General features: G+C 38.2%; 1 protein-coding gene across 1 annotated transcript in view; it reads right to left on the bottom strand.

The window, feature by feature from the left end:
• Positions 1-12359, bottom strand: part of LOC103023065 (zinc finger protein 385C) — a 78263-nt gene that overhangs the window by 45227 nt on the left and 20677 nt on the right. Inside the window, exon 2 of the mRNA XM_022669279.2 lies at positions 2128-2394. Coding sequence (XP_022525000.2) covers positions 2128-2392 — 265 coding nt within the window. The 5' untranslated portion in view covers positions 2393-2394. The remainder of the gene's footprint in view (positions 1-2127; positions 2395-12359) is intronic.

Raw genomic sequence — 12359 nt, 5'->3', positions numbered from 1 at the left:
GTTTGTAGCTGCACTGTTTGGCTTGTAAGCGCTGCATCGTTGCTAGATGGTTACCTGTATGTGCAGGAGTAATACATGGAGAGCTTTGGTTACAGTGCATTACCGGCTGATAACGGCACTCACAGAACGCCTCACAGCCAATCACATTGCAGGGTCGGAACTCACTGTGGTATAATCTATTTTATGGAAAAACCAGAACACAAACCACAAATAATAATAAAAATAATACTAATAAAACTAACAAAACCTCTGAAACTTAATTATACTGAAACCAATAAGCTTACTATTTTTACACCTTCCCAGTCAAACTGCACCGAGCATGCAAACAAACAAGCATGCAAACAGAGTCTGTTTTAAGTGAACTACAGTAAATAGTGCTGATGTGAAAACATTCTATGCAATATAAAACCATAAAGTATCAACACCACTGAACACTGTATTTCAAGAATGATTTAGCCTGGTGAAAATAAATGTGAATATTACAATAATTCTACATTAATAAAAACATAAAGAACATTTCTGTCACAATTGGTCTGGCTCTCTCTGGGTGGGTACAGTGGATGGCGCTCTTTCCCCTCATCACTCCTAGGGTCATGTGGATCAGCGAAAGGCTGCGTCTGTGAGCTGATGTTTAATAAAAATTCTACTTTAAATGTAGTTTTATAAAGCACTGCGTTCTCTCCTCCGGCACAGAGAGCTAGTTTATCAAAAACTACAGTCTGTATAATTTGTCACAGCACAGAGAACAGGAATAATAAAAGTGAATCAGTCCCTGTTTTTCTGGGGGCGATGATTAACCATTCTAAACATAATCCTCCACACCTCACTGAAACACAATCTGTTTACAAAAGTTTTATGAAGAAGAGGATGAGGATGAAGCGGAGGTAGTTTAGTGCAATACCGCCCCCCCCTCTACCCCCTTCTAAAAGCTATAATGACTATAATGTTAAATTATTAAAATGCTAAAGTTAATAATATAATTTGGGATGCACTAGACTCCCTACTGTTTCAGCTGCATATATGCCCCATTGTAAATTAATGTATTTTAGCAGAATGTAAATATATTAAAGGTAAAGTTTAGTTGGACTGGAGTTTGTCTGGAGTTCTCTTGAGTCTCTGCACGGATCATCTTCATATTAGACTACATACGTCTGCGTATGTTTAAACGTCATAGGTGTGATGGATCAAAGTATAAACCAATAGGGCGTCGGAATGGTATATGTGATTAAAATTTTAATATGAGAATAAAAGTTGTTGAAGAAGAAACATTAGACCAGAACTAACACACACTGGGGGGGTAGGTCGAACATATATCAGAAAAAAAATATACCTTAGAAAAAGCAGAATAGTTTTAAAATAAGTTTTTTTTTAAAGCGCACCGAAATCTGCTTCCCCGCCATGAAATCACCCCCTTTCAGGAGCGCTGTTTCTAATTGAAGTTAGTTAAAGCAATTATCTCCGCTTTTATCAAGAAGACGGTGCGTACGCACTGCCGAGAGGGGGTGCTTTTCATGGCGGGGGTGCAGATTTAGGCACTACTATGGTGCTGAGGCTGCAGGTGACATGTTTATTTTTCCTTATTTCTTATGAGTCAGCGTAGCTTAAAAAATGTACCTTCGGTATTTATAGTTAAAGCCAAGAAGACGTTGCGTATGCGCTGCCGAGAGGGGGTGCTTTTCTTGGCGGGGGTGCTGAATTCGGCACAACAGCGGCTTTACACGCGAGGTCGGTGATGAGAGCAATAAATCACAACAATAAATCACAATATACTGCAATGAAAACTGATTTTGTGTAATGTCTTGTTCTGCTAACAGACTGGAAGGGTTTGGGTTATCTAACGTTTATATTAACTGCTTCCAAAATCTCTATAAAACGTTAAAAAGTTAACGTTCTTTTAATAAATAAATGACATCATTGTAAAAAGGGCTTTCAGTAGAAAAAAAGTGTGGAGTAAATGTAAGTATACAACAAAATTGACATGCTAATACATGTTTTTTTTGTGTGTGAATTACTGTAATTCCGCAAATGTTGTTCTAAATCACTATAGGGTGGGCTTCAAATGGACTTCAAATATCAGTATCGGACAGCAGGTCGAAGCTCTGTAACATAAAATACAAACCGACTCACCTGCTGTGCTGTGATTGGCTGTGCGGTTGTTTTTGGCCTGGGAGGCTTGCCGTAGTCTGCGCTGGTGTGTTTTTCCGTTGTAGTGGATCTGTGCCTGAGCGCTGGAGTTCAGCTGGATGTTACACACCTCACACAGCGTCAGCGTCCGCTGCTTACGCTCACGTTTCGGCCGGGGGTCTCCATCCACACGCCGGAGACCCACACACAGCTCTGAGCCCACTGTGGACTCGCTCTCCACACACACCGGGCTGGATGGACGCTTCATACCTGCACACACACAAACAGAGGCTAAACATTAGGCAAACAGTTCACTTAACAGGAAAACTTTCATTCTGAGGTTCAGACGTCTCTAGAGCTTTATATCTTTACTTATTCAACATATATAAGTATATATGTCAATTTTAATGCGTTGACGCATGTGATTAATTTGGAATCAGTAATAAGTTATTATTATTTTGGGTTTTGGTCTTGGTCCGGCACCAAACGAACTCTGGAGCGGTTCACTTCAGGTGAGAACTTGATCTGGTCTGCATTCGACCTAGCTATCAAATATACTTCTTTTTGATTGAGCTAAACTGCTGATAAGGTGCAGTTTAATAATATATATTAGCCAGAAAATATACTGCTATGCTGTTTACACAGTAAGAGCGTGGTATGTGCAGCATTCACTGCTCACAGCCGCGCTGCACGTCCCATTGAAAAAAAAACACGTTTAGTTTTTTGCCTGTGTGAAAGCAAACCAAACAAAGGGAGAAATCCTTATAACCAAGCTGAGTAGTGGCATGCCTTGAGCAGGGTGTAAAATAGGGCTCTGGGAATTGAAATCACTGGTCGTTTGTTAGAGAGAGTGAGTAAGTGAAAGAAAGAGAGAGAGAGAGTGAGTAAGTGAAAGTGAGAGAGAGAGAGAGATTCATCAGTAGGGACATCAGTACTGCAGGACTTTGTTTTCTACTATAACTCCTATAATTCACTGACCTTGCCATGATCATGCCAGCCAGTGTCTCACTTCACTCACAAGATAACACCTCACAACACACAATATACAGGTGTGGGCAATCCTAATTTCCAAATTAACAGTTTAAAATCCATTTCCACAGGTTTGTGTTTGGGATTTTTATATAAACACATAAAAAAACTTGGTGACTGTAAAGGACTGATTCATTTCCAATAAGTAAGATAGAAAGAATTTCTGGAAAAATATTGTTACTGCATGTTTTTAATTTGTGTGCATTGGAAAAACAAAAAAAATGAAAAAAAGGCTAATTTTTACATTTAAAAGCCAAAAACAGGACAAAATGAGTAATTTTGCAGTACTTTTCTGGAAAAAAGGAGTGCCAATACTTTTGGCAATGACTGTAACTAACTTTTTCAGAAAAGACCACAAGAGGGCAGCAGTCTGTCATTTGTTTTTAACAGAGAGGGAGGGAGAGAAAGAGAGAGAGAGAGAGAGAGAGAGAGAGAGAGAGAGAGACACATGGGATGGGGTCAGGGTATCACCACTGCAGGACTTTATCCTAACTGCACACAGTGCTCTGTAGGCTGTGTGTTCAGTGCCATCCTAAAACATGTAATATATGTTGCGGTTTACTGACAGCTCTAATCACTGTTTCCTCACTGACCCCCAGCAGATCTTCAGTTACAGTGTCTTACCCCAATATTCACCCCCGTCTCTTCACGGGACACCAGGCTGTGCGGAAGTCTGTTATCCGATTTGGGTCTTTACGAAGTCTTTACAAATCTTTATCGCGTTCTTTTTCACTTTGCTTTGTTCCTAATTATCTTTTGTTAATGTACATCAATTTAAGTTCAGTATATGAATATTTGTGAGTATATATTCAATATACTTTTGTCATGTCCTATGGTAATTTTAGTCCCATCCAAATCCACATATCTGTGTGTGTTTCCACGGAGATCCACTTAAACATAAGAGCGAGTGGAAATGGAGGAGCTACTGAACGTGATGTCATATCACAGAGAAAGCCAAAAAACTCACTGGTCCTCCTGTTTTTTATATTTTTTTGTTTTGCAAGAGTTTTATCACTGAGTAGAAGTGTGAAAATTTTAATTCAGATGTCCCCCTGAGATACAAATCCCATCTGGATAGGGCTTGATGTATCCCGCACGCACATGACACTGTGGACTGTTTCAGCTGGAGGAATGTTTCAGCAGAGCTAGCTTTAAAAGTGCAATGTCCCATCGTCCATGTGGCACCCACTATTAGACCCACTATTCACGTAAACTTGCCATGAGCACACAGGCCACTGTTTAACCCATAGACTGTGTATAGCTGGACAGAGCATCGTCTCTCAAAAGTGAAGCCACCACAGGTCAGGTGCCCCCTGCTGTTCGGTTGCAGAAAGCTATGTAACCCCACCCATCCCCATAGGTTTCAATGGCAAAACAGACAACTGTCAAACTGGATTGATTCCCAGCCCTAGCCCTTATATGTTTGATATTTTGGTCTGAAAGTCTAGACCACATAAGGTAGGTGTGAAAGCCCCTTTACGATCTCGCTTCCAGTTTTAAGTTCCAAATTTTGATATAAATGAACCTGAATCAAACTGAAGTCAAAGTGTTGAATCAGTTGGTCTGTTTCAGTTAATGGACATCTCAGGGTAACATACAAATCTGATTCTCTGCACATTTTGTAAAAAAAAAAAAAAAAAACACCCTTCATTAGCATTAGCATTAGATTCCCCCACCCAGGATATGTGTCAGGACCCCCACCCAGATCTGAATAGACGCATCGTGGACTATAAAATTAAAATATTTCAGCAGTTAGAGCGACAGCTGTTACACAGCAACACCAGCGTGATTAACGTGAGGTGTTTAAACGTGTGCACTTTGGGAATACTAAGATACTCTCAGACACTCATCACCAGTGTCAACTTAAACACACATTACATCACATTAGTGTCACCTAGTCACACAATCACACACACACATACACACCCCTGTCACCACTGTTAACAGCTACTGAATACCCCTATGGAGAATAGGCTGAGAACAGAAAGCTGATCTGATCTGAATCTGAATCTGAATTAAACAGAGTGGACAGAACTTCTGTGAGATCTATAGTGTATTATATTTTATTATATTATTATATTGTGACTAGCATGTTCACTTGTGACTAGGTTGTTAAAATGAGGAATGAGGAGTGTGTGGCTACAGCATTACTCTTAAGACACTACAAATATATAATGTTATATATATATATATATATATATATATATATATATATATATATATATTATATTTTATACAGTATATATATTACATATTTTATTCTATGCACTACAGACAACATTTCTCCCAAATTCCAAATAAAAATATTGTCATTTAGAGCATTTATTTGCAGAAAATGAGAAATGGCTGAAAAAAAAAAAGATGCAGAGCTTTCAGACCTCAAATAATGCAAAAAAAAACAAAAAACAAAAAAAACAAGTTCATATTCATAATCAAGTTTTAAGAGTTCAGAAATCAATATTTGGTGGAATAACCCTGGTTTTTAATCACAGTTTTTTTCATGCATCTTGGCATCATGTTCTCCTCCACCAGTCTTACACACTGCTTTTGGATAAGTTTATGCTGCTTTACTCCTGGTGCAAAAATTCAAGCAGTTCAGTTTGGTTTGATGGCTTTTGATCATCCATCTTCCTCTTGATTATATTCCAGAGATTTTTAATTTGATAAAATCAAAAATATGAAATCAAATATTTAATTTTGCCTGTTGATATACCCCTGGGATACATACATCCACATCCTTTAATGCCATAATATGAACTATAATACAACATTCTGATTCAGTCTCCAAGAGATTTCTTTAAATAATTTGCATTACAATTTACTATAATAATGTTTTTTACATTCATATAATGTTTTTTACAACCCCCCCCCCCCCCCCCGACCCCCTGTTCATTCAGCCTTGATGACTATATTAAAATACAGTAGGTCTTTCTGCAGCGCCTGTTCCAGCTGTTCTACTCATCTGTCATCGCTCCGGATGAACCCGGGCACTGATCTGGGGAGATTAGGGTGACACCAGGGGCCACTGGGGGCCGAAGCGTGTTTCTGTTTTTCCGACTCCCGCTGGAGAGTTTAGAAAACAACGCTTAAGACTTTAAAACCCTGAGGGAGCGTTCGCTCTGCTTAATGTGCACTTAAATATACACTCATTTCAACTTACTGAATATTTACTGAATCATTTTACCACTGGTCGCAGGTATTGCTTAAAAATTCTGTATTACACTTCTCTATCTGTACAGTCTTTATATGCTGTAGATTAAAATTGCTATTAATCATAGTTACACTTATATCCTCCCCAGACCCAGATAAAAATGGCAGATTTTTTAGATTTTAGACTTTAACCCTTTCAGACCAATTGTTTTGTTGCACAGAACTCTAATTGAGACCTGTTGTCCATCAGAATACATCATAAACCAACCAATGAAATAGTAGCTTAGCCCCGCTCCACTGCACTGGACAAAATAAAATCTGCAACTCAGTCATTAGGGCATGTCAGCACTACAATTCAAATAAGGCATAAATATAAAAGTAAAACAGCTCATTTTTAATTAGGTTGTAAATGCCTTATAAATCATTAATAATCAGTTATAACACATACATAGAAAGGGCAACAATGACCTGTTGTTTGCCAAGCACAAATAGTGAACCCACAGCCATCTATATTGTTGCCCTTTCACCATCAGTATGTGTTATAACAATTATTAATGATTAAGGCATTTAGAACCTAATTAGTAACCATTAATAAACTAATTGTAAACCATTTATAAACCCTTTATAAAGGTATTCTTATTCTAAAGTGGTACCACAATAGGAGATGCTTTAAAGAACAAAGTAAAACTGTTATTTGTAGGAGTAAATAAACACTTGCTGCACAGACAAGGAGCGTTTCTATTTCTAGATTTTACACATTCTATTTTACACATGTGCCTAAAACCTTTGAACAGTGTACTGTATATGGAATATTAATAAACCTCCTCAGTTTAAAATCTCCTCAGTCCCTGCTTGGTGCAACAAGTCAACCGAGTCGTCCTCCCTCTATCCAGCCGTCCGCCGCTCTCAGGTCCGAGCTTAGAGATAAGAGATTGTAGAAATAGAATAGGGGCTTAGTGAAGAGTCAGCTGTTTTTTTTAGAGCACTGGTGTGTCCTAAAGTCCACAGAAAGTGAGTATGTATAGATGAGAAGGATATTACGCAGTACAGTATAGGCAGGAGCAGACAGATGCAGATGAAGGGATGAGGGGAAGAAATAAATGCCGGTCCCTTTCACTGTGGAAAGCTTTATCCAGGATCTGCTCCAAAATAGCATACGCATGTAGTGTCTCTGTCACTGTGAGCCAGCATGTGTTCGCAGCTCATTGATCCTGCCAGCGATTTACAGCGCAGTGTGCCGAGTGTTTACAGGCCAATAAATGCCTATTTAAAACCCGGCACAAGAAAAGTGCCGGGCTTCGTCTGCTCCCTCGCTGCTTTTATGGGAAAAGGCTTTTCCTAGAAAGTGAATCTGATTCCGAGATCTTTCTGGAAACTCTCGGCGAAGGCGCTAAAATCAGCCTCTGTGACTTCACGACACGTGCAGTCCGGTTAACGCTGGCAGATGTCTCTTAGTTCTAAGCAGGGGTGCAACTACATACTTTTTGAGGTGTATGCAAACATACTATTGCTGCGCAAAACCAGCAAGCTGATTGGCTTTTGGAGATTTTCCATTCACAGTGTACAGCGGCCTGTCTCCTTACTAATAATACAGCTGAGCTGAGTGAAACGATTCGGGGCTACTGGAAATTTATTCGGGGCTAAAGCCCCGGAAGCCCAGGCCAGGCGATGCCCCTGTGTATCATCACACATGAACAAACAGCTCTTACAGAAAATGCAGAGTAGAAATAATTTTACGGCATTGATTTGGCGCCCACTCTAGTGCAGCGCCCCAATGCGTTGCATACGCTGCATACCCCCTTTTTGCGCCACTGGTTCTAAGGATGGATCTACAGGCTGAATTCCCTGTGTGCTCTCTGTGTAAATGGTGAAGACAGAAACTTCATTAAGAAAATGAAGGATTTGGGTGTAGTAAATGATGATGAAGAGTACTAAACTTTGTTGAACAGCCCACCTCCGCTCTCCTGCAGCTTTCTGAGATCCAGTAAATTTATTACGCTTTCCAAAACATGCTTTAGAATGGGTTTTAAAAGGGCATATTTTGCCCCTGCAGATTCATCGCTTTTTACATCGTTATCCAGCTCAAAGTAGCTCCACACCTCATCGGTACTGGTAATAAAACTAAATCTTAACAAGAATAACAATCGAATTAATAAGGCAATACACTTATTTTTTTTTGTCTTTCAAAGCACTGTGTCAGTGTATGATTGTTTTACTTATTTTAGGAATAATGATCTTCTTTGTTTCATGTACTGTATATGTAGTGATAAATGTGTGGTCGTTGGGTGGGAAGGAATAGTAATGGGTAAGGTGAACTGGATGTAGTGGGGTGGGATGGATGTGGGTGTGGTGAGATGGGATTTAAAAGAGATAAGAAAACATTGTCAGTTTTATTTATGTTACACTCTGTTTGTTACATCTGTTATCTACACAACTTTCAATAAAAACTTGATTACAAAAAAAAAGGAATAATGATCTTAATCAGTCTTAACTAGAATTTGTTTAATTTTATTTTAAGTAATATGAACTCAAATTAAGCACAAAATGTCACCAAAAGTTACTCTTGTTACTCTTGTGTACAAATTTAAGCTATAAAATAAGGGATTTTTGCTTGATTTCGATCTTACTTTATGGATTTTTTACTTTGCGATTGCTTATTTTAAGAACGTTTACCTGAGATCTGAAAGAGCACAGTTGGCCTTGCTCTCTCTGGGTGGGTACAGTACAGTAGATGGCGCTCTTTCTTTCCCCTCATCACTCCTAAGGTGATGTGGATCAGCACAAGGCTGCATCTGTGAGCTGATGTATCAGAACCGAGTTGCTGCGCTTTCCTCCGAGTGTTAGCGCTGTGATGCTACTTGGCAATGCTATAGCATCAGCAGCAGTTCAAAAAGAGGCGAAGTAGAACTTTATTGATAGAGGGAGTCCTAAAGAGTGGATTTCGTTAATGGTCATGTAAATTGCGGAGAAAATGGGAAAAAAAATTATAAATAAAATTCTAAAAAAAAAGAAAGATCTAATGTGAACAGTGATATAAAAACTTATATACACACTTCCATCTGTTAGCGACTCCATTCCACATCAGCTCTAGTGCTGAAGGCCAGGAGTCTCCAGTTTATTATCCTACACTGTAAAATTACCCCTCCCCTCAGTCTGACCCATCTATCGGCTTTATAGAGACATTAAGAGTGTGATCAGATTTGTTGGTGAAGGAGAATGACCTTTCAGCTACGCAGAGAGAGGATCAGCGAGGGTGTTACTTTTGGACAGGAGACACACACACACTCACACACACACACACAGAATAAATATATCTGACCTGCAGTCAATGACACACAAGTATACTGCAGGGATCATCCAATTAATTTCATATAATTAGGGATAAAAGAGTCTGTCTTTGTGACCAGAACAAACAGAACACAAAGAGTGAGGAGAGCGAGGGATGTAGCTCACATCACAGCATCAGGGCTGAGCGATACGACCATTACTCTTCATTCAGATGGATAATTACTGATAATTAACAAAAAAACAAATTCAAACACCCAGTGTGAATCATTACCAGAGGTGGAAAGTAATTAATTACATTTACTCAAGTTACTATAATTGAGTAGATTTTATGAGTAACTTGTAATTTTTAAAGTACTTTTTAAAATAGGTAATTTTACTTTTACTCAAGTACATTTTGACACAAGTAATTTACTTTGCTACATTGGAAAACTCCCAATTACTGAGTAAAAAATGAAATGCTGGGAAAAAAAAACAATTGTCTGAAATTTAAAAAAATTGGCACGGATGCGCCCGCGTGGAATAACCAGGCAATAACGTCCTCATGCAATACAAAATGTGCCCCGCCGGACAGAGCTGTCAGCTTTCAAAACTTCCACATCAAACCTGAGAAAGCATGTGGTGTAAGTACTTTTATCATTAAACAATCTGCTTAAATGTTAAATAAAAACATGTAAATAGCAGTTAAAGCACAGCAATGGCAAGTTAAAAAAATAATAAACTGTAAAACTATACAATTACAGTTTATATGGATCATAGAATCCTATACCACTTGTTTTTGAAAATGTTTTATGGAGTGGTCTGAACAAAAACTGCCTGAAAGATCCAAATTATTATGTAGAATAATAGTTCATTAAAAACTATTTAATTTATGATTTTTTTTTACTTTTTTACATTAAATAATTAAAAGTAACTGTAACTTTTACTCAAAGTACATTTTAAATTGAGTACTTTTTTACTTTTACGCGAGTAGATTTTTAGATGGGTACTTTTACTTTTACTTGAGTAGAATTTTAGAAAGTAAAGGTACTTTTACTTAATTACATTTTTTCCACCTCTGATCATTACAATAACATTTATTAGTATAATTACACTCTCAGACGTTCAAACTCTGTGCTGAGATCAGCTAAATCTAAAAACAAACAGGCCTCAGAGGCTACAGCTATTAACAAGCCAAGCTACAGTTACTGCTAACAGCTGTAATATTTTCCCTGATAACCCTCTATAAATAAAACCTGCATTTGGAGGTTCCCTTCTGGACAAGGGTGTGAAAAAGTATCTCCATCCTTTACTCTGTAGGTAGAAGTATAGATAATAGGGTTTAAAATACTTCTGTAGAAGCTAAAGAAATATCAACTCCAAATTTTTACTCTTTACTCAAAACTACTTAAAGTATAAAAGTAGTAAAAGTAATGTAAGGAAAACAATAAAACCATTAAGAACAAATGCCCCTCCACCCTACCCAAAACACATTTTTCTAAAATACAATGACTGTTTTCCTGTTTCAGCTGCATATATGCTCCATTGTAAATGAATGTATTTTAATAGAATGTAAATATATTAAAGGTAAAGTTTAGTTGGACTGGAGTTTGTCTGGAGTTCTCTTGAGTCTCTACAAGGATCATCTTCATACTAGACTACATACGTCTTCTATGTTCTTGCTGGAGTGTGTGTGTGTGTGTGTGTGTGTGTGTGTGTTGGGCGTGTGCAGGTGTGATGGATCACAGTATAAACCAATAGGGAGTCAATAGGAATGGTTTATGTTTATGCTTCTCTACACCCAATCACATCAGATTCACTCTATCTGGATGGAGAGATTTATCTGGATAAGGGTTTTATTGAATTATGAGAAGCCGGAATAAAAACGAGCTGAAATGAAATAGAAGTAACGAGGAGTAGAAAGTTCAGATAATTGTGTGAAAATGTAAGATGTTTCGGTTCCGATACATCAGCTCACAGACGCAGCCTTGTGCTGATTGAAATCATCATAGGAGTGATGAAGGGAAAATCACCCAGGGCTCTTTCAGGGCTCTGGCAGCTGATGGCAAGCCGCATGACCAGGATTCAAATCAGCGATCTCTAATGATATGGAAATGATGTTTCAGGAAGTTTCTGAAAAACGTGTGATGTAATAATGGTTTGCATTGCATCGTAATTAGAGCATTTCTAACGAAACGTTCCCAGCTAGATGAATACTAACATTATGCCAAACGTTGAATAAAAACGCTCAACATCCAGAAAAGAATATCCAAAAATGTTAAATAGAAACAGAAAATATTCTGCTAACCAAAAATGATTGCTGGATGCCGCCTATGGTGTCTGCTTCCTGGCGGAAATACTTATCAGCATCTCATCACTTGCAGTTTTTCTACAAAGCCTCCTGAATTCAGGAGCTTAAAAGTAATTGGACAAATTATCTTCTATTAAGCTATTTCATAGGCTTCATGTGATATTCCCTCATTAATGCATCATCATTTAGGCACGTAATGGTCTAGAGCTGATTCAAGGCGTGACATTTTTATTTGGGAGCTATTAATAGAAAATTAAAGAAGCTCGCAATAGAAAAGAAACAGGATTGCTTTTGGAACAGTTGGCAATACTTCGCAAAGTCAAGTTATTTGACAAAATAAAGGGGTATATATACAAGCAACTAGGAGAGGGGTTTAAAACAGGTGAAGATGATCCGTATTCAGGTGAAAGGGAATTGGGAGAACAGTCCTTCAGCGGTAAAGGTGGATAGCGTGACGATGATATCAAAAAGTGCAGCAAAT

Source organism: Astyanax mexicanus, chromosome 15, assembly GCF_023375975.1.
Source record: "Astyanax mexicanus isolate ESR-SI-001 chromosome 15, AstMex3_surface, whole genome shotgun sequence".
In the NCBI taxonomy this organism is placed as follows: Eukaryota; Metazoa; Chordata; class Actinopteri; order Characiformes; family Acestrorhamphidae; genus Astyanax; species Astyanax mexicanus.
Note: the sequence above shows the minus strand (reverse complement) of the source record. Positions and strands in the feature narration are given on the sequence as shown.